We start from the raw sequence: 22,992 nt of genomic DNA, 5'->3' as shown, positions 1-22,992 counted from the left end.
CAAACCCTGAAGAAAGATTGTCAGGTAAACAATACAAAAGGTTTGTCCAGCAATTTAGAAACTTTTGAAACTGAGAAATTCCAGACGTTTCATGTTCCTCTTGTTGCATTAGTAACTTCTCTCCCTCTTATGACATGAGCTATTGTTGTCTTGACAGTCCAGAAACTTTGCATTAACCCAGCAATTATCTCAAAATAGTAACTTGTAAAATATTCCCTGTATAACTGTTTCCCACGCAATTTTGTACAAAGGTGTCAATTGTATTTTCCTTGCTGTCTGAAAAAAGAACAAGGTTTAAAAACATCCAGCTTATTAAAAATAAACAAGTGTTTTACATACAGTACAGGAATTTCCAAACTTGAAGGAACACTGTCTCCAGGGTGGCTGTGGGGTGTAACACCCATGTCTGCCAAGGGGAGAAAACTGCAGTTAAATAAATTACAACTCCATCTTCTTCCTCAGGCCAAATGTAGCACTTCTCCCACACCTGCAGGAGCCTGATTTACAGCCCTGCATAAACCAGGAGTAAACAGGAACTTGGCAGCCAAGTAACGACTGTTTCCAGAAATGCTAATTTTCATTTTGTCCAAGAACAGAGGGAGGGTGTCACAGCCACACAGCGACCTTGGATGTTACTCATGAAAAAGCCACCTTGGAACACAGGGCTCGTTTGGCCTCCAGTTACTTCAAACAACGTCCACTTAAGGTTCAGCATTATGATCAACCCATTATGCTCAAAACCTGTTGGTCTCGAATGCCAGCACATCCAAAGCTCCTCAAACAAGCCACAACAGTGGGACTGAAGTACCAGAAGAGGGGCTGAGTCAGAGATGAAGCAAGGAGCTTGTCAGTCCAAAACCAGGGCTGCAGCCAGGACAAAGCACAATGAAGCCTGAACTAAGCCACCGGAACCTGAGCCAGCAGGGCAAGAGAGGAACTTGCACTGGGACAGCAGCTACAGGGGGCAAGTGGCTAAAATTAGAGCCAGGAACTCTGGTGCCTCCAGAGCTCCACCAGACAGCTCCCTTGTCCTCACTCCTACTGACACCTCTGCTGGCTGCTCCTCTCTGGGTCAGCCTCCCCACTGGCATCAGGGCAGTCTGCCTGGGCATCTCCTCCTTCTCTGGTGAATGCACTGAGGATTTACAGGTGGAGCTGGCAGTCAGAGCAGAGGTGGCACAGGCAGAGTGGCAGAGCTGACAGATGGTTATGAGAGAGATTAGCTCAGCACCAAGGCACTGGAAGAACCATCTGAAGAAACAATTCATAACAATGAAATTGCTTTTATTAGAATGGAAGTATTAAGCCAAGGAAATAAATTATTGCTACAATAGACATATTTAGAACATAAGGAAGGACGTTAAATCTTGAGCTTCAGGTCACTATAACCCTGAAAAAGAAAGTTAGACTACTTTTTTTAAATACCTCAATTTCTCTTCATGCCCTTCCAAAAACTTTATAAAATGTGCAGCTTACACAACAAATAGTAACAGAGTCACTTGTAATAAAAATCTGTACAACTCATAGCTTTAAAAATAATACTTTTTTTTTCCCAAACTGCTATGTTACTTATTACTTATAAATATAGGGCTAATGAGCTTTAAATGCCCAAGGTCCCATCCAACACCAAAGCTATTACATTTAGTTGACAGAAGCCTTCCTGGGACTTCACCTCAGGCAGAGGTCAAATTTTGGGCTGTCTGAAAGAGCCTGATAATGGGCAAAAAAATATCTTCAAGAATGAAGACTGTGTCCTTCTGCTGGTCAGAGGCCTGGGATCTTCAGTGAGTTTGAAATGGCAATCAAACCTGGAACACAGCACCGTGCAATGGGTTAGACCAGCTGCACTCCTGGGATGTGGCAGGATCCCACAGGTCCCTCTGTCCTGGCCAGCAGTGACTTCACAAAACACTTGAAATCCACTGCTTGTCAGAGGTATTTTTTGGTGGGGAAAGAACAATCTCCTTGCAGGAGATGCACAGCTCATCCCTCTGTGTCTCAGGCCTCGCCCAAAGGCTTTGTGCTGCTGTCCCTACTGCTTCTGTGGCCACTTCAAAAATCTCATCTGTGACCCTCCAGAAGGGGCTCAGGATCTCACATCTGAACCTTGGCTGGTTCTGTACAGCTGGTTCTGAACTCCTGCACCTGCAGGTCACAAGACATGGGCCTGCATGGTGCCACACCCCACAGTGCCAAACCTATGAGCCATTCACCACCCTGTGCCTTGACCATTCAAGCCCTAATCCTGCCTCTCCCATACCCCTCTGCTCCCTGTGACAGGGGAGGCTCAGCCCCAAGGACAGAGAGGAAAAGGCTGAGACAAGAGCAGGCTGGTTTGAGTGGGTCCTGACAAGACATCAAGGGCTGCCAGCCACGAGCAGGAGCCCTGCCTGGCTGCAAGTCCTGTCAGGGTTCATCCTCCCTGGATCAACAGTGACTTCCTTCCAGACAAGGCATCCTCCCAAAATCCCTAAATACTGAAGCAACCTCTGGCAGCTACCTCAGGACATCCTGACCATAACCTAGCAGGTTCCTTTGTCTGGCAAAGTACCATTTCCTCTGGAGATTCAAAGGAAACTGTGGGATAAACCTGCCTTGGGGAGAATTACTGGGATTCCCCAAGGCAGTTCAGAGGGACTAAGAGCAGGATTTGGCAAACAGCCACAAGAAGTAGATTAGTGGTTAGACAGGTGGGCAGCATTCAGAGGAAAGCAGCTCATCTGAACACTCAGGAGGTGGTCAAGCCTTTAGTACCTGAACGTGATTTTGTTTGTTTTGCTTCTGCAAGGTAGAAAGCATCAAACCAGCTGTTCAGAGTGTGGCTCCATGGGAGCTGCTCCTCTGTAACCAGATGAATCAGAGCCTCAGACACCAGTCAGGAATGCATGGGGAAAACTCACAGAGGAGCTGAGGGTGAGATTCCCCTGACTCAGAGCTACTGACAAACCTGACCAGCACTCAGAACTGCTGGAAAATCCCCTGCAGGGGCTACTTACAACAACTCCACTTCCTGAGGCGGGGCCGAGGGGCTCACACTATTCTTGAGGGGCTTATGGTGACCTGGCCTGCTTTCTGCAGAAGAGAGAAGCCAGTGTTAGTAGGGGGTTAGAGGACAACAGCATCAGGACAGGATCTAGTGGGAAGGGAAGCAGCTGAGAACTCTCAGGAACACACCGACATCTCAGAGCAACAGGCTCCCACTACTCCCTCTCATCATTCCCCAAAAAACGCCCAAACCTCCCAGGAAAGGAGCTTGGCAGCATGTGCAGCAGAGCTCCAGCCATTCCAGGAGGTTATATATGTACCCCAGCCCATGGCACCATTATAGCTCCTGTTTGTGCAACATCTCCTCCTTGTGCAGTCTCCAGCACTGCAGGTCCTTTCCAGCTCATCTCCTCAGGGATCCTGGCCACTGCAGGGGTGGCTCCTGCACCAGAGGCTCTTGCCTGCCCCAGAGGGGCCAAGTCTCTGCAAGAGGAAATGTCACTTCCCCACAGTCACCCCAAGCCCAAAAGCAGCATCTTCAGTCCCCCTGTGAGAGGCAGTGGCTTGAACTGGGGAGGCAGGTACAGGAGCAGGCAAAGTGAAGGGAGTGTTTTGGCTGCTTGCACTTACTGCAGAAATGTACTGGCTGTTTGTGAACCTGGGTCTGCCCTCCATGGCAGAGCTGTGCTGTGGGCCTACAGGCATGTAAGGGGGCGAGCCCATGTCTTCACAGAAGCTTTCTTGTGGGACGTTGGAGACACAGCCACTGTCGGAGCCGCTGGAGCCAGTGGCTGACATGCAGTGCGATGACTCTGAGCTCTCTGTTGCTGGGGAAAGAGAGGAACGTCACTCTGACAGCCACAGCTTTGGGCTGCATATAACCCATGCCACATACACTTGATAATGTACCTGTCTGCAAGGGCACTGGCCACACTAGCCCACAGACCAGCCACACTCCTGTCTGGGCCTCTTTAAAGCCACAGACAACAAACCAACACAAGCAGGAAGAGTTATAATGGTGCTGGTGATTGGTATGGGCTGGCCAACAAAGTTCACATGAGGTAAGGCAAAGGGTGATGGGGCCAGGATGGTGAGGGCAAAGGACAGAGCACTTCACACCAGAGGGGCAGGGACGCAAGTCCCCAAGACCACAGCAGTACTAGTACACAGCACCAAGCCTGCCACAGCTATGGTTGCAGCTCAGCAGGTACTTTAGAAGCCCCATATTTGAGCTAACTCCTCTCATGGAACCTGAGACAGAGCTGGCATAGAAGGGCAGGGCCTTCATGCCCTGGTCTGGGTAGGAGACAGGGACTGCCATGATCCCAGTAAGCCTGGTCTGACCACTTAGCACAGAACAAGGTGCAGGGATGAGCCCACACATCCCAGGTGCTGCAGAGCAGAGGGGCTGTACGTACTCATTGAGGGCTGGCTGCTTGTCTCGTGCTCCAGCTCATCTTCCTCGATGCAAGTGCCAATGTCAAAGGGGCGCCTGGGGGCCAGGACCCCTGGCAGCAGAGCCTGGTCCAGGTACATGTGGAGGTTGAGGGGCCCCAGAAGGGAGGAGGAGGAGGAAGGGGAATAGGCAGTGGGGGTGCTGCCAGTGGAGAGCTGCGTCTGTGTCCTCTTGAAGGGGTTGGAATGGTCAAACAGAGACACTGCAATTGAGGCTCTGGTCCTGGCACCTGTCAGAAAACATACAAAAAACCCCCTGAGAATCAGTCCTGCCTCACTCACAAGGATCAAGGGGGAAGGCACAGCTGGCACCTACCTCTGCCTTTCATGATGTAATCGATAGCACGGTCATTAATAGCTGCCTCACTGGGTTTGATATCCAGGAAGGGCTTGTTACCCACACCCATGGAGACCATCTCCTGCATACGGATTTCTGGAGAGGAAGAGACCCACAGCCACATTGTGAGGCTGACCCAACCCAACCCTCCCCACAGGCATTATTCAGCCACAGGTTAGAGCAGTTGGGCTGGGCTGCTTCTGAACTGCTGAGATTAGATCTCCTCTCCCCTTGCTGCCCTCCCCAGCGCTGTGGAGTCTCCAGGAAGAAGCAATCATGCCCTGCTCTGGCCAAGTAGCTCAGCGCCATGCCACCTACGAGAGTCCTGCCAAGCGGGAAGCCTGTGGGGGGTCAGGAGGGACTTGGTCAGCATGATTCAGTAGCAAGCTCCAGTAGTGGCCCACATCACTGGGGAGACCAACAAGTCTTTCAGGGGCACAAACTGTGCTTACAGGACAAGGAACCCTGAGCATGGATCTTCTGTTCATGGAGAACAGGTGGGTGTCTACAGTCATACAGAGCTTGGACCAGTCGAGTTCCCTGGGGATGAGGAGCAGGGAAGGGACATGCCCAGCCAAGCCCAGCACATGCTCCTGAGGCTGCATGCTGGCACACAGCTGCTTGCTGCACAGAGCTGCCTGGTAACAGGATCCAAACCTACTCAGGACAGCATGAGCTGAACAGGGCTCCCGCACCTTTTGCGGCACAGAAGGAATTCCAGGAAGGAATCACACCTTTATTGCGGGCTGCCTGCTGCCACAGGATTTTGGCAATGTCACTGGTCCAGGCCTGCTTAGTCTCAGCTGAGCTGGCCTGGAGGATGTAGGTGTCACTGGACTTCCGCCTTCGGAACCAGATCTCAAAGCGCAGGCCGCTGTCTCCACAGTTCTCTGTCAGACCAATGTCTGCAGTCTGGGAGAAGAGGAAAAGCAAAGCATAAACCAGACTGTACCAGGAGCAAAAGGAGTAAGCTGCTTGAACCTTATGCTAGAGCTATCCCCAGCTTAGCAGACCTAAGAGGAAGGAGACTGAGGGTCTGGAAAGCAGCAGGTATGTCCTGAACATGGCTGGGCACAGACAGTTCAGGCAATTCCTAGTGCTCCATCCAGAATTACCACCACTTCCCTGCCACATACACACTGCCTTTCCCTCATACTCCACAACCCTCAGAAAACACTAGCCCCACATCTCACAGCACAGAGGACCTAGGCATTAACGAGTGAAATATCCTCTTCTGGCCTCACTGCATGGTTTGGAGGAGGCTTAGAAGTGGTGGGAGCAGCTCTTCTGCTGAAGGTGCTCCTGCTTCCCATTTCAGAGGCATGTGCCATGGGGAAACCAGCCATGGACACCTCCCACACAAGAGGGAGTTGCAGGGCTGCCCTTACCTTGAAGGAGCGCTTGTAGATATACACATCAAAGCCACCCTCGATCCTCTTGGGCTTGCTGAAGAGGATGAGGTCCTCAAAGAGGAAGACGTGTCGCTGGTACTTCCTGCGGCCCAGCCAGATGGTGAACTCGTCCTGCCGCACCAGCTGCCCCTGCTCCTTCAGGTTCACCTGGAGACGAGAGGACATCCTTTTAAGACTCCACCAGCATGACCCAGGCAGCCCTAGACCTGGACTTGGAGAACATGGTCCCATATGGCTGTAGCCCAGGTGGTGAAGAAGTGGCAGCTGCCTGACATCTTAAGAGGGCTCTTGAAGAAGTTGGGCTGCAGGGCATTGCTGGGGACCACATCAGGCTGAAACAACTGGCTCCAAGCTCAGGGGAGAGCTGGACCTTTGTCCTTAGGTGTAACCCACAGATGACCCTCTTCTGTCGCCCTGTGCACATCTGTGACAAACCTCTGGAGTGGCAACTGCAGGTAGCAGCCAGAGCTTTGTCTTGGGGAGGAAATGAGTTCCATCCACTGCAAGGAGCCCACCTGGGTGAGAAGGCCAGCTACTCAGTTCTTCCTGACCCAGACTGATCCTACTCCACCCTGAGCCCTGGGGTTTCTCCTTCTCCAGTGCTGCACTTTGCATGCCTTTCCAAGTCCCACTTAGTTGATTTTGTCCTACCCTTGGCATTGGCATCAGTTCGAATTCCTTCTTGCAATCTGCCTGACCCTCTTTTGACAGCTCAAGAGATGAAAAGTCCAAAGCAGTCTGCAGGATGCCATCTGCAAGAGCTGTGAGGCTGCCTCCCATCACTGCTAAGCATCTGGGAGCATGTTTATAACAAGCAACTCACCCAGCTCAGCAGCACCCAGGCTGTCTGCCCTAGGAAATCAAGGTGACCTCCAGGTCTCACTTCTCCCTTGCCCCATGCCTCAGCAATCCTTCTATGCTGTACTGGCAGACAGCACTCTGATCACTGGGGGAACATGAGGGGAGGCTCACAGTACAATCCAAAGACCCCAAGTCTAGAGAAGGGGAATAAATGTGGCTCTGCTCCCCTGGGCAGGGGAAGACACTGGAACATACATCACAGTCACGGATGGCATCCATGGCCAGCAGGTCATTTCCATGCCGGAGCTGAAACTTCACCATCTCCTCAGCAGCACGGAGATAGCCCAGCTCCTGCTCTTGTGCCTCGCTGCACTCCTTGATCAGGTCCTTCAGGAGCAGGGCATATTTGCTCATCCGCTGGATGGGTTTCAGCAGGTAGGAGGCCAGGTCCATCTTATCCCCCAGCTGCACCTGCTTGAACTGAGAAATGCAACACAGTGAAGGCAGCAGCCTCCCCAAGGAGAACCCTGTGCCCCCAGGCAAGCACTGACACCTCTTGACTGGGGTACTCAGGGAAAATGAGTACTCCTGGGGAAATGCAAGGCCACAGGACCAATGCTGCTGTGTGCTGGCTTCCTTTTCCAAGCCCTCTCTGCACTTGTGCCCTGTCCCTTCCATACATCTGTGCAGAGAGTTGTGCCAGGGAAGCAGAGGCAGCACTGAGCCTGCCTCAGGCAGGTAAGTTGGCTTTGCTTAAACAGATCAGTGACCAAACACCCTGAGCAATCCTGATACAGGCAGTGGAACTCACCTTGAAGAAGGTATTCCCATGGCTGGCCAGCAGCGAGTCTGACTTTGGCTTGTTCTTGCTGTACAACGCATACATTCCAAACTGGTCTTTCTGCAGAAGAGATCCATCCTCGAGTGAGACCCATGCACCCAGGACACAGTGACAGCCACAACCCTGGTAGGTTACTCTAGTACTTCTGCCTCTCCTAGGCTGCACCAGAGCCTCCTCTGATATCAGGAATAACTTTATTTCAAGTTCACTAAGAGCCAGGGAATGTTCTTGTCTTCCTACTCCCAGAGTAGCTAGGACTTTTTGATTCATTGTTCTGCTATCCCTAGCCTCTTCCATACCCCAAGAGTCACCTGGTACCATTCACACCACATAGCAGCAAAATGCATGGGGCAGCTGACCTTAAGACCTGTGTCCCTGTGCTTCTGCCCAGCAGCCCTCTTCTCCCAGAGTTGGTCTGTACCTCTCTGCTCACTCTAGTCATTACCTCTGACACCACAGACAGAAAACACGCAGGGGATGTCCCTGGAGAAATAGATGGGCTTTAAGGAGCAGAGATTTTCTTTCCCTGGCAGTGTCTCGTGGTAGCAAAGCACAACATGAAAGGCACAGAAACCAAACTCATGTCTGGAAGAGCCCAACCCTGGGGGCAAGGTGCTGATGCCTTACGTGTCGCAGGAAGCAGTGGCTGACCCTCAGTGGGTGGTTGCAGCAGCTCTCAAGCTCTCGAAGGAAGTATTGGCTGTGGAAGTCATAGAGTTTCTCCAGGTTTCCGAAAATGACGCTGCGCTTCCCACGCAGGTCCTGGGGCAGGTCGAGGCGCTCCATCTCGGGGAAGTAGCTGTCGATGATGTAGCGGAGTGACCGCACGTACTCTCGCTCCGTGGTCACCATCTCATCGATGATGTGCCGCAGTTTGCTGCAACAGGAAACACCCAGCCCTGAAGGGACCCAGGCTGCAGCAGGGCTACAGCAGCCAGAGTGCCTGCAAAGCACTGGACTATCGCTAGAGAAGCTCTCTCTGACAGCCAGCATGGAAATGAGATGATCCTTGGCACAGTCCAAGCTCAGATACACAACTGTCTGTGACTGCTCTGACCCTGAGCACTGACAGGACTCAAGGGAACAGCATGAAGCTGTGTCAGGGGAGGTTCAGGCCGAGGCTATTAGGAAAAGGTCCTTCACCCAGAGAGGGTGGTTAGGCACTGGAACAGGCTCCCCAGGGAAGTGGTCATGGTACCAAGCCTGTCAGAGCTGAGAAGGATTTGGACAAGGCTCTCAAGCACACAGTGTGATTCTTGGGGTAGTCCAATGCAGTCAGAAGTTGGATCAATTATCCTTTTGGGTCTCCCTTTCAGCCTGGGATAGTCTGTGATTCGAAGGATTCAGGAAGGGAGTGCCCAAGGCTGGCTGTGATCCTGACCCAAACTCAGCAGGACACACACTCCCGGGTCCACCCAGCCCCTGCTCTGGACACAGTGGGCTGCTCTGCAGATGGCTGCACTCCCAAAACAACAGTGACAGCAGAAGTCACAGTGACTTCTTTGAGAAGGCCCGATGACTAGAGACTGTAGGAAGCAATGTTAACCCTGGGAGAACAATAGCTCTAGAACTAGGCGCTGCTTGGCTTGTCCTAGTAAAAGTCAGAGAGTAAAACTTAAGTGTCCTAACACTTCAACAGTGAACAGCAGTTCCTAGCACAGGTTGCTCTCACATTTCTCAAAGGATGCCTCTAAGGTACTCGAGGTTTCCACTGTGAGGCAGTGTAGCACCAAGCATAACTACTCCAATGTGTCCCTTCCTCCCCTGTATTCCAGCCTTCCCTCAAGTCAACTTCTCTGGCTGTTCAGAGAACAGAGCAGTGGAACTGTCTCAGCACCCATGGGCACGGGAGGCCTGCTGCATTGCTCCCTTGAGAAGCAAAGTGGTCACCCTGCTGTCTGCTGGTGCACATTCCCTGCCATGAGCTTTTCTGGCTATCCCAGGGATATCAGAGCCCCCTTCCAGATTTCACTGTCCCCAGCCATTTCACTCAAGAGTAGTAACCATGATCCCCCAGCACCCAGCATTCTTTTCTCATCTCTGCCATTAATTTTTTTACTTATATTTTAATTTTTTTCCAGTGAGAGCAACTGAAAGACCTGCCTGGAGACCCTTTGTCAAGAACAGCTCATATCCCTGGGCTCTCCAAAGCATAGGTACACATTGTAGTATGACAACAAAGTTGAGATTCTCAAGGATAGAGAAGGAAACCAGCACAAATGCCAGCTGCTGGACACCCAGAGATTTCAGCCCCAAAGCACAAATACAAACACCCTCTCACCTATGAAGCTGCTGTCACAAGGTGCTGGATGTGCCTCCCTACCAGCCTGGGTACAGCACTCCCAAAAGTGTGGGGGATGATGCCCTGAGCTTCTGTTCTCCCACTGCACCTGTACTCCTAGTTTTGTTAGGTCACTGAATACTGTTTCTGTAATCCCTCATTCTCCAATGGAAGCAATGTTCAGAGACTCCCTCTTCTGTCTGGGAACTGAACTTTCACACTGTGAGGGAAGAGCCACAAATCCCATTTCTCTGTCGTCCCACCAAGGAAGGTGCCAGATTATGTGGGGACATCCCTGTGGGCTTGCTCAGCATCACATACACACATGCAGGGAAGCTGGAGCTACATACATCTCCATCTGTCCTGTAGCCAGTGCCAAAGTAACCTGCACTACAGAGCTCCTCTAATCTCTGCTGGCTGCCTTTTCATCACCCTGAGAAAGAGAACACCAAATGTCACAGACACTTACCTGCCCCAGCTCTTGGCTTCTGACCCGGAGAGGCAGCCCCTCTGTCCCTCCAGCAGGCAGTCTGCAGCCCAGCTGTTCACAGCTGGCTGCCGCAGAGCGAACGTCCTGTCCACCAGCTCAGTGCTGCTCACCTCCAGCCCCTTAATGAAGACGCCGGTGTTGCCGTACCTGGCTGGCTCGCTCCTCTGGCAGCTGGCCCACAGGCTCTCACCATAAGGCAGGTCAAAGCTCTGGGCCTTCCGGAGCACCTTCCTGGGAGGCAGCTTCCCAGGGACTGGAGTGGATGTACAAGACTGCTTCACCTCTGGGGCTTCTAAAATGCTCTCCAGGTTTGGCTTTTCTTCAGGCAGCACTGGAGACTTACAAGCCCTGCTGGCGAAAGAAATTCTGCTTGAGTGAGGACCAGGGCTGAGAGGAGCTGGGCAGACAAATACTTCCCCAGCATCAGCATCTCCAGGGCAGCTCAGGGAGGGCGAGGGAGCTTTCTCCCTAGTCCACTCCAGACAGCTGTTGCTTCTGTTGTAGCCATGAGATGTGCTCTGAGTCCTGTCCCAGTGGGACCTGGAGGTGGCCCCTTCAGAGTGCCTCCGGTGGGACAGAGTGCCAGTCTCACTGCCAGCCTGGGGCTGCTCCCCCACAGCTGGGTTGCGGTCTGACAGCAGAGACTTTCTTGTTCTCAAGGCTGCTTCCAGTTTCTTTTCAAAAACCAGCTTGGTCTCCTGGCATTTAGACCATGCAAATTTCCACTGCTTGAGCCCCTTGTCACTCTTCAGCTCACAGGCCAGTTCCTTCATCTCCTGGAACCGGGCAGCACTGATGTCCGGGTGCTGCCCCTTGTAACTCTCCAGGCACTTGATGACATCTGCACAGTGCTCGGCGGAGCTGCAGTCCTCCATGCTGATACACGCAAGGTGTCGCATCCCGTCCAAGGCCCACTCGTACGCCTGCAGAGCAAGTACAAAAAGCAACAGCCAGTCAGAGGGACTCAGTGAAGAACAACCCTAATTCAGTGCCTGAAGATAAGAGAAAGGATCAGTGTCTGGCCACCACAGTTCCTTGAGTGTAGAGAGTGGGGGGGGCTGCTATTGTCAATGGGGCTTAACAATTCAGCAAAACAAACAGCCCCTTATGCAAAGGGCTTCAGCTGTGCTGGCTGCTCTGCCACAGCCCCACCTCCCTGCCAGGTCCCTGCGAGCTGGCGCCCACACTGCTGGGCGTGTTTGTCCTCTCCGGGCAGGGGGGCCCAGGGAAAGCAGCTGCTAAGACTGCAGGAATTCACACCTCAGTGTGGCCTGGCTCAGAATAAAACCTGGAACTCTCTCTCCTCTTTTGCCCAGCCACTTTCACCACTGTCAAGCAGGACAAGGTCAGAGGGCACCAGTAAGCTGCAGGCAATAGGACTGCTGCTCCCTACACTGTTTTCCTGGAGCTGATAGCACACAGAAGTCACAGCTGGGATCTCTGGATCACCCCAAATGCTCTGACCCATCCTTGCAGCAAGGAAGAATCTGGGGCTGTGCAGCCTGTGCACTTTCTGTGTCTGCTGGCAGCTTGTGTGATGTGCTGTGTCCTGCCTGCCTGGCTCTGCTTGCCACTGCACTACATGCTTGTGCTCGTTAGTCAAATACTGAGCTCAGCAGTTTATTTCTAATACTCCAGGAATGCTGGAAGCAGCTTCATGGAGCTTAACTCTAGCAGTGGTGCATATGCTGGCCTTGCTAAAACAGTTCTGCTGCATCAGTCAACCATGAAAAGTGGGACAAAATGTGGTCCAGTGGGACAAATACAAAGGAATAGTGAGTGTCTTATCACCACGGAAAGAATGGGGCTCAGCACCAAGACCTGTCATCATTAAAAAGCAGAAGAAAGACAAACATCTGACTTAGGTTCATAAGCCACCATTTTCTCTATAAAGCAGAGATGGTAAGATTTAATGATAGAGTAAATAAGATGTGACCAGCTGCTGTAGGCCTGGCTAGAGAATTTTAATGGTCATCAGTGAATACACAGGGTTATTTGTTGAAATCAGATAAACAAGGTGGGGAAAACACCCTGGACAGGGCTGCCTGGCATCTTCTGCCAACTGCCCAATATCAGTGGATGTGCAGAAACACAACTGGATGCCTGGAAGTGAGCCAGACCATCTCTACCACTTAACCTGTCAAGCCCTGTGTACCTGCAGAGAAACAACACTCATAATGAGTGCCAGGAACAAAGTGATTGGTTTTTCCATTTTCCATTTCCTGAGCAGCCTCACTGTAGCAACCTTCACTCAGAGAGCTTAAATCACTTATTTTATGCAGCTTTAGACATCAAGAAAATCTACCCAAGCTTTATGCAAGCAGACATTGCATCCCTATCAGGGACATGGTGGTCAAACATATCAGGTGCCAGGCTCACTCTCTGCTGGTGACAGAGACAGGCAGGGCAGAAGGTATTTCATTCACATGATGCTCAGTCCCTGATGGCTTTGACAGCCAAACGCTGCTGTCTGTAGGAGAGCTGAATGCCAGCCCAGCCTGCAGTCTGAGCAGAGTCACTCCAGGGCCAGATTCCACAGGAGCTCCCACAGCCATCCACATTCTCTTTTGAGCTGCAGCTGCATGGTGTGCGTGCAGCCAGCCCCATTACTCATGCAGAGCAAGGAGCTGCTTCAGAAACACCAGCAGCTGCTCAGGGAAAACGCTTCTCAGCACCACCCAACTGCAGCACAGGACAATCCAAAGAGCAGCAGCCCCCTTTCCTCCCATCACCCTGCCTAGAGCAGCAACAGGCCCCTGACCTGCCTCTCGCTTGATCCAGGCTTTATGCTTCAGACTTGCCCACTGCTGGCAGCCAGGAGGGATGTGCAGAGGCAGAGGACATGTCAGATTTTTGGTGGGAATCTGTATTTATCCTCAATTCAGAGGTTTTTCTATTTCCTGGAGGTGGAAGCATTTCAAGGCAAGGTGAATCCCCAAGCCCAGCAGATCTGCACAGCAGTGACAGATGGCCTATTCTGCTGTGGGGTTTTGAGCTGCCCCCTCCAGCTGTACATAAACCAACATCAGCCCCTCACAGCTCTGCCCAGAGCAAAGACTGGCCATTGGTCTGGGCTAAGAAAGGGCACATCTCACCTCTCTGGCTGTGGAGGTCAGTGGGTGATCCCCACTGAAGGCTGCATGCTGGCTGCCATTTGCTTGATGGGAAAAGCTGAACTCAAAAGACACACAGGGCTGTCAAAGAGGGTGCTGAGAGTAATGTTCAGGAGAGGGACATCCAGCAGGCCTGTCTACAGTAACCAGTTAGGAAGGCAGATGCCCTGTGAAGGCCTTATCTAAGGCTGGGGTACTCATTTCCATGCTCAGATAGGAGAGAGACAAAAGAGACTTCTTTTATTTCCTAGGAACTCTGCAGATCTGCATGTGATTACTGTGAGGAGGGATCAGGGCTGCAAAGCACACAGGACAGCAGCCCCACCACCTCTCATATTCATATGGTCTCTATCTGTTCTTGGCAAGGACATCAGGGCTGAGCAGAAATTACTCTCAATCTCGATGGCATTTCCTTCCATCACCAGTGCCTGTCACAGGCCAGCAAATAGCTCAGCTTTGTTCCCTGCACAATGGAGCAGCCTCCACATCCTGCAGCTTTGCTTGGTAACATGCTAAGTGACCACCAAGGCTTTCTCCAGTCACATCATCCGCTTCAACTGCCCCTTTTTGTACATAAATGGCAATCCTCTCCAGGGACCAAGTGTGCCCCCATCCTCGTGCAGGCAGGGGTATTGCTGTCACCTGTCCCCCAGCAAGGCTGCAAACAACACTCAGCCAAGCCAGGATACAGCCCTCTGGATGAGGGGCTTTTGGGGAGCAGGCAGCCCTACAGCTTCCCTGCAGAGCTGCAGGAGCTGCTCAGATAAAAGGAGGCACCTGTGCACAGGGAAGCTGAAATCTTCCCAACCATGTCTGGAACCAGGCAGGAAAGAGCCTGTACCTCAGCTTTTGATCTTTACAGGCAAGTTGTTACTGAACCTCTCAATTACAGGATTAAAGACAAATGTGCTTCCTGCATATGCCTGACTGACCTATCCTGCAACAGGCATCAGCAACAGGTTGGTCCTGCCAGGCTGCCCAGGGCTCTCAGGGACCTGCCATGCTGAAAGGAAAAGCCAGGGATTTCACTGGATTATGGTGCAACCCTCAAGTCCATCATCCTCTGCTGGTCTTCTGATCATTTCACCACGCACAAGGCTTGCAGCACATCGAGGACAGGAGCTCCTGGAGTCTGCTGGTTTTGGCATCACTTAAGCACCATCTGCAAACACAGGCCCAGAGAAGTTGCTCAGCCCTAGCTCAGGGCACACTGCCAGCAATGAAAGCCTTCCAGGGGTCCTGGATCCTCACCTGAACCACTACTCAGAAATTACACCTCCCCAACCCAAACCTATCACAAACCTATCAGATTCCTTGCATACTCAAGGTTAAGTGACCTCTAAGACACCTTCTGGGTAGCCAAAAGAAGGAGCAGACACTGTGCATCTCACATATATGCCAGAAGGGGCAATTTCAGGGGCCTGTCTTTGTCCAAACCATTTTCATCCCTTCCTGTGGGGAGATGATGACAGTAACTATAATTTCTTTACAAATACGAAACTGAATGTCTAAATAGGCAGAGGTAGGCAAATCAACTTTCTGCAGAAGAAAAATGCACCTGGGTGGGTAACTAACTCTGCTGTGAGAAGGTTTCCTTTGGAATCTCAAGTGCCTGCACAGTGCATCTTGAGACAGTCAAGACTGGCCCTGGTGGGAGCAACAATACAGGCAGGAATGGAATCATGCTTGTGGGTATGAAGACTGAAGCACAGCAACAAGACAGACCAAGTTTTTCACTCTTCTGTGGTAATGTCCCAGGACTGGAAGCCCCCATCTTCCTTGCTCTCTACAGCTCAGAGAGGGGGAAGCAGCATAGCAGATGAGAACACTGCCAAGGACAGCAGAAAAGAAACTGACATAAACAAGCCCTGATCCAGCTTGGCGCAGCTTCTGCACCCAGGCTGGGCCCCACTCTCCTGTTTCTCAGTGAGACACAACTGACTCTGTGGGTCTCTGTGGAAAGAAACAACTACACAGCCCTCCATTAACCAGACCTCCTCTCACCACCACTGTGCTCATTTTAAATGCCCTTAACTTCAGCTGTGAGCTTTAAGAGCAAAATGAGGTTAGCTTGCAGCAAAAGAGGCAAAACTGGTGCAGCCAGAAAAATTGAAAGCATCACAGGTACTGCTGTGAACTAAACAAAGCACTTCCCAACAGCTATGCAGGGTGTCACACAGGCACTGAGTCCTGCAGCTGCCCTGCTCTGCTGGCCACCCACAGCCTTGGTACTGACCCAAGTGCAGCTCAGACAGATTGCAACAATCCCTGCACAGGGATAAAGAGTGACAGAGACTCACCAGAACACCATTCCAAAGTAAATGCAGCTCAATTGCAAGAAAATGCTACTGCCATTACTGATATTTGGGCTTATTCCCTCTGAAGTCCAACATGGCTTTAGGAGATTTGAGAAATGACTCCTGCTCACAGCACTGGTACGTCCCTTGTCACAGGCTGCTGCATGCACAGTGGTAGCAGGGACCCATGGCTGGAGACTGCTTTATATGCTGACAGTTCAGGAGGACCATGATTAAAAAGCTATTTTACATCCAAATATACTGAAAGCAAAATTACCCAGGCTTACCTTACTTACCACAAAAACTGTCAGCTGGCAAATGGTGACAAGACTAACTCAGAGACCAAGCAGCTTCAGCAGAAAGTGGTCAGCTCACCACACACTTGGATCTGCCTTAGGCTTTCCTCAGGCTCCCACCTACCAGTACTAACAGCACCCATGAAGAAAGGAGCAGGGAAAGAGAAAGACTTCAGGATCTGCAGAGGTTCCCTTGGCCAGTCTATCTGTTGGTTAAAAACAGACTTCATCCTACCTTCCCATCTGTCCAAAGGGAGTCCATACCCTGGCTGTGCCCAGCTCTGTGCTGTACCTCATCCCCTACAGCCAGACTGAGGCAGGGCCCCTGCTTCAGTGCATCATCTCAGCTCTGATTATTCACAAGCAAATGCTGCTAGCTCAAATACCAGATTGGGGGGCCTGGTAACCAGAGACAAGGCAGAGGGGGAAGGGACCGTGCTTCACACGAGAACTCCTGAAGTGTGCAGAGAACACCCTGACTGGGCACAAGCCAGATATCCCTTCACAGTGCAAAAAACAGGGAGAGAAAGGATTCCAACTGAGCCCAAATTCAAGCAAAATGCAAAGTAAACCGCTACCCAACATATAAGAGCTATGGAGCAAACACTGATCCCTCCCAGACATTGTGATGCTTTTTCCACATCTCTAAGAGCCAAAGCCCCTGCTCACTTCTACCAAGACCTGTGGCTCCATGAGCAGGCAGCTCCACTCACACACAAGAAACCATGTAATTTCAGAGCACAAGCATTTCAGCAAAGCCACCAAGTTAGAAGCAATCCCTTCTCTATGCAGAGGTTTGCTGTTACTCTCCTATCCCTCTGTAGCAGTCAACTTTTCCAAACTGCATTTGCAGCCCTGTCTGTGATTCATTAGCAGCACAAACCAAACTAATCAAAACTGTGTCCTACATGGGATGTAGCTGGTAAAAGCTCAGCTTTAAAGACTAAGAAAAAGACTCATGCTCTTGAAATGAAGAGCTAAACAATTTCTGAGCTGCTGTGTAGCTCAGACAGCCTCCCCTCCTCCAAGGGAGAACAGACCACTGAAATCTTTAGTTTGCCTAAAACTAGCTGCTAAGGAAAATAAACTTTAAATCCTGTATTTGCACTTCTGCCAGTTACCAAGTGCCAGCTGCTGTACAAACACTGTGGGAGGACAAAGGATGAGAGATGAGCACAAACTAGAAACTCCTTGGATTTAAGCATAAGAAAGGAGAACAAGCAGATACCCCACAGCTGGGCAGGAAAGAACAACAAGGGGTCAGGGAAGCAGCACCTGTCAGGGTTGGTCTGGGCATGCCACAGTCCATGTACCATCAAAGGCTGCTCATTAGAGCAACGTGCTTGGACATCCTTTTGCAGCAGCTCTCTTGAACAGAGCTCAAAAATCCCTCCATTTGCCCTCTGGGCAGTCAGGCATGACAAGTCCAGGAGAGCCTAATTACAGGCAAATATAATTGGCTAAAATAAGATTGCACATGATTTCTGCTCTCTTGACGACAGCACGAGGACCCAAAGGGCAAATGTGGCTCGCTGTGCTGGAGCCGTCGTGCAGGACGCGTGCTTGCCCTGCTCTTCTCTAACTGCTGCCACTGCCAGGCAGCACCCAGGGGGGTCAATTAGAAACAGGGTGACTCACCTGATGAATCAGGAGCAGCTACAATAACCCCTGCTTCAGAGCAACTCTGAGATTCCACAAGAGCAGCCTGTGCCAGTTTCACCATATATCTATGTACAGGCACACACGTACATGTGTATGACATGCATGTGTATATTTACTTGTGTGTGTATGTATAAAATTACTCCCTAGGTAGCTGGGCAGCAAGTGGCAGATCTGCTTTCCTCAAAGCTCCAGAGTTTCTCATGACTGTAGCTGTGGGTGGATTCTGCACTGATTATTCTCCCCCTGCTTTTCTGTCTCACTATAGAGATTTTCTCAACATTTAAAAGCTCCCAAGTCCAGAGGATCAGGAGCCAAGTCTGCTCCCAGTAAAACCAGAAACTTCAATGTTTGCCTTTGCTGCAAACCAGCCTCTTCACATTTGAGGCACTGCCCATTTTTTCAGCAGCTTTGTTCACCAACGAGCCAAGAGCCTCATGCTACCAGCCAAGCTCAAGATCAAGCAACAGTGAGATGTGTGAGTCACCAAAGCTGGAGCTGGCAACTTGCACAACAGCAACAAATTACCCTTTCAGAGACTAATGTCACCTCCAAAGGCTTTTTGCATGCTTTGCTTTTACATCTGTCCTGACAGTCACATCATCACACTGCTCAAATACCCCACTGTAATGGCACTCCACAGGCAAGTGTGGACAGACTGGACTGTGGTGGGTGTCTCCCCTCTGCCCTGGCTCCCTTTTAATGAGGTTCCTCATGCTCCATGCTGGGGATTGCAAAACTTCCAGTATGCCCTTGGGCCTGCATGGAGAAAATGGGTGCTTTCTCTGTAGTCTTCATTTCTCATCCTTTCCCTTGTGACAAGCAGAGCCAAACTCTGCTTAACTATAGTATGATGTGTTGGGATCTCTCTGCTCTGCAGTTTGGGTGCTTGTGCCCCAGGAGATGTGGAGCTGAAACTGGATCCAGACACCCAGCACGTTCACTGGGTCTCTCCTCTGCAGGGGGACTGACAATGCTGGAAAGAGCTCCTTGTTTTAAGAGCATACCAAGATGCACTTGGAGGGTGCAAGGCCCTGCAGAGCAGCCGGAGGAGCCGGCAGAGGCAGCGGGTGCTTGGGAGAGCCCTGTCCATATGTCCAGGGCTTTGATATGCAGATTGAGCCATTGTGAGCTTCAGTTCCATCTGTACACTGAGGGGAGCTTCATGACCAGATTGCTTGAACAGATCTATTTAACTCCCATGACTAAAGGGAATTCCAGTCTCCAGGAGTCTCCCAGCATCCAGATGGATGCCAGCACACAGAAATTCAGAAAATCTGTCACCCTGTGCAGCTTCTAGCCCAAGATTAGAGGAGAAAAAAGTACTCAAACTTTGCACTGCACACATGCACGAGGCTGGGCCCAGCTGAAGGGAGATCTCTGCTGGCATCAGATCTCACACTTTAAGAACACACACCTCAGCTCACACCTCAGCTCCAATGCACCCCTCGCACCTCAGCTCCAATGTGAGCTGAGAAATCCCTAAACCTGCTGGGTGGAAATGCTGTTTCCCTGCCACGACTGACTGGCTCCCAGTGTGGTGATCCTGCAGGAGATTTGAACACACCTGACAGAGGCCCAAGTCTTTCAGATAACTGTCAATTTATGCTCATGGCAGCCAAGGACACCGAGGAATTTTTACACAGAGGTGCTCTGACAATCAAGGCTGAAGGTGGTTTCAGCATGTCAGGCATTAGTCCCTGCATACATGCAGTGGCAGAACATGCTGGCACTCCTTGGGTCAGGGAAGGCACATGAAGGGCGCATACCCCACATCCCAACATGTGCTACACGCTGGCTGGCTCCCTCAGACTCTTCTTCCTCGGTGTCCTCCACCAAGGGGAATTTGGCCAGCACAGTAGGAGGGAGAAGGACCCCAGATGAATCAAGGCTTTGCCTCTCTGCACATGTCACAAACACATCACAGACTTCATACTGCACTAAAGCACTGCCTGAGGTGCTGGAACAGGTGCTCAAAAGTGTCTTAACCCAAGAACCTCTCACCTTCAACTGCAAATTGCACTTGGATTTAGCACATGACAAAAACCTAATTAATTCACTGCTGCTGCCCTGTAACACTGAGGGACAAATGAGTCTCACACCTATGTTGTGCAACCAGAAAGGAGCACTGAGTGCTGGTGCTAACTACTATTTAGTTTTTACCTCCTGCCACAGAGCTTGTCAGGGCTACTGCTGTACTGCCCATTTGACCATACAGTTTTTGGTGAAACACAGCAGAAAATAACCCTAGCCCCAGCAGAGCTAGCAGTGATTTACTGAAGAATTCATAAGACAAAACAGTTTCCAAATCACTAATTTTGCAAGAAAGAAAAATCTGATCTGTAACAGATCAGATTTAAGTGTTCAGGACTTCTTGTTTGTACAAGAGGGCTATCTCCAAGACAAAGCAGAAACTTTCTAATGCATGAATACACTTTGATAGGAAAGTAAAGACTAGACTTTTTAACCTTGCAGGAAGATTTCTCCAGCAAAAACCTGGCAGGAAGAAGAGGGGAGAAATTTCACGCATTAACCTTGCATGAACTCTGCCAGAGGATCGATTTTCCTTGAGGCTCATTCCCCCAACTGCTTCAGGCTGTGCATGAAAAAGGACACTCCTGAAATAGGAGAACAAATCAGACTAGATGTCTGTCTAGGGGCACGACTTTACAGGCATAACTGAGGAAGGAGAGAGAAAGAGAGATGAGACAGCTGCTGTCAGACAATGCTGAAGCCAGACAACGGTGGCTTCCCCTAAAACAGCACAGTAACTATTCCTCTTCCATGCCCTTTGGATCTCCTTTCACCATCCTGAGAACTTGCATCAGTAACAAGATCAAAATGGTTATTTGGGAATGTTATGCAGACCATCCCCAGAAAAGCAAAGACAATCTCTGCACAGAGGTGTAGAGAGAATAGTGCATGTTAAGTCCTAGGGACTTTATTACAAACCACAGCAAAACCTCATTTGCTCCAAGCTGCTGTGGGGTAAAACCATGTTCTGACCTGTGCAGAACTGCTGGCAGCATCATGGAACAGGGACCTATGTCTCTGTTTACAGTAAACTACAGTAAGGGTACATCAAATGTCTTTTTTTCCACTTTGGTGCTGAGTTCTACTCTGTGTTTCTGCAAGCACATTCCCAAAGCAGGGAATCATAGCACCCTTTCAGTAAAATTACTTCTCAAACTGTGCCAAACAGCCTGCTACAAAAAAATCACACTTTCAGGTTGCAGACACCAGGATCCTTTCCAGCTTCCCACAGATGAGCATTCACAACCCTCTTTTTTTCACCAAAGGCTAAGAAAAAAAAAATCAATAATTTATCACCTGGGAGGTTTTTCCCTCAAAAAGATCATCTGCAAAATTGTATCTGGTACATAATCAGAAATGAAGCACAGCAGAAAACAAGGCATCAGCAGGTCTCTGTTCTGAAACTTTTGGGGAGAAGTCAGAGATAACATTTGTGGAAGGCAACTTATTTAGCATACTCTGGATTTCTGCTGCCAAATCTAAGATCAGATCCATCTCTGAAAGCTGGGAGTGCTGTGCCAGCAGGTCTCAGTCACCTGGGGGGCAGGAACCCAGCAAACCTTGGAACAGACCAGGAGAGCAGCCCCTTCCTGTGCTGTGTACAATATTTGACAGAAGTCCTGGAGGCTGAGAGGTACCACCTGCCCTGCCCATACATCCAGTCCATCTGCAGCACCCAGCCCCCACAGCAACTTCTAGCTGCAGGTAAATTATGCCCACTGAAATGATCATGCAATAACTTCTAATAAAGAGAAAGAGGAACTTCTTATAAAGAGAAAATCTGCTGTGCTACAGACAGCGCAGCCCTGGGGCTCAGAGGGACCATGCAAAGATGCCCACAGCCCACAGGGTTCTGTCTGAGCGCACAAAAGCCGCACACAAAGCGCTCTGATTCACCCTGGATGCACAGACACGCACAAGCAACCGAGTGAAAAGCCTTCTCTACATTGTTTCCAAACAATATCAATACAGCTCACACGTCAGCCGGCACTTGGTACTTACAGGAGGGTTTCCTGTGTCCGTCTGCTGCCGGAGCCGGGATGGGGTGACTGTGACTTGGAGGGAAAGGTGCACGGAGACGTGCAGAGAGGCGAGAGCGATGGGTAGAAGGGCCCCGGCCCCTCTTTGGGCCCCAGAGCAGCAACACTTGCTCACGGGATGGAGCGCAAAAAGGCTGGCATTCCTACAGCAGCAAGGACAATGGGGAGGGATGAGGAGGCACTGCCATAATCAAATGCAGGCCAGTTGGCCCTCCCCCAGGAAGGGCAGGCACCTCCTTCACTTGCCAACGGCTTTGTTTTCTAAGCCACAAAGAACAAAGTGGCTGAGGAGGAGAGCACAGGAGAACCCACTGTGGGGGCAGGTCCATCCAGAAGCACAGGTAACCCATTCCTGGAGATGTAAACACAGATGGAGAGGGGTTGGGCAATATTCTGCCCACTCCAAGCAGAAGTCAGAAGGAGCAGCTCCTTGAGTGCAGCAAAAAAAAAGACAACTGAGGAACAAGAATCAGCAGAGGCTGATGGTCAGGGGTCCTCTGAGGGAAAAGATCCAAGGGAAACAGAGAACACCACTGAAGGAATTGCTTGTGGAACAAAGCCCTAAGAAATCCCAAGAAATGGGAAACCCTACCGTTTCTCAACCCACCTTGCCCCAACAATCCTCAGCAGTGAGAACTGAAGCTGAACAACTTCCCTCAGAAAGCAAACATAAGGCCAGGGCTTAAGCTGCAAGAGACTCAAAAGCTTTGGCAGGGCAATGACCACACTTTCCCTGAGCACCAGTGAGCCACCGACTTGCACAACATCCTGAGAAGCGGGAAAAAGCCCCCGGAGCTGCCTCAGGCCCTCCTGTAATGATACAGGCAGTTCATCACCACATGGCCACAGGGTATGCAGGTGCTGATGGGACACTGCCCTTTCTGGTTGGGTCAGTGCTTTCTTCCACTTGTGCCAGCAAGGATCATGCACCTTCACTCCTGACCTTCAGCAG

General features: G+C 50.8%; 1 protein-coding gene across 1 annotated transcript in view; it reads right to left on the bottom strand.

The window, feature by feature from the left end:
* Positions 1-3,393: 3,393 nt before the first annotated feature.
* Positions 3,394-22,992, bottom strand: part of PLEKHG4 (pleckstrin homology and RhoGEF domain containing G4) — an 81,580-nt gene continuing 61,981 nt past the window's right edge. Inside the window, exons 14-22 of the mRNA XM_031058426.1 lie at positions 10,582-11,525; positions 8,459-8,708; positions 7,802-7,891; positions 7,246-7,470; positions 6,166-6,336; positions 5,512-5,689; positions 4,757-4,873; positions 4,404-4,670; positions 3,394-3,812 (exon numbers count right to left, since the gene is read on the bottom strand). Of these exons, the coding sequence (XP_030914286.1) occupies positions 3,484-3,812; positions 4,404-4,670; positions 4,757-4,873; positions 5,512-5,689; positions 6,166-6,336; positions 7,246-7,470; positions 7,802-7,891; positions 8,459-8,708; positions 10,582-11,525 (2,571 nt within the window). The 3' untranslated portion in view covers positions 3,394-3,483. The remainder of the gene's footprint in view (positions 3,813-4,403; positions 4,671-4,756; positions 4,874-5,511; positions 5,690-6,165; positions 6,337-7,245; positions 7,471-7,801; positions 7,892-8,458; positions 8,709-10,581; positions 11,526-22,992) is intronic.

Source organism: Geospiza fortis, unplaced genomic scaffold, assembly GCF_000277835.1.
Source record: "Geospiza fortis unplaced genomic scaffold, GeoFor_1.0 scaffold97, whole genome shotgun sequence".
NCBI classification, from domain to species: domain Eukaryota; kingdom Metazoa; phylum Chordata; class Aves; order Passeriformes; family Thraupidae; genus Geospiza; species Geospiza fortis.
Note: the sequence above shows the minus strand (reverse complement) of the source record. Positions and strands in the feature narration are given on the sequence as shown.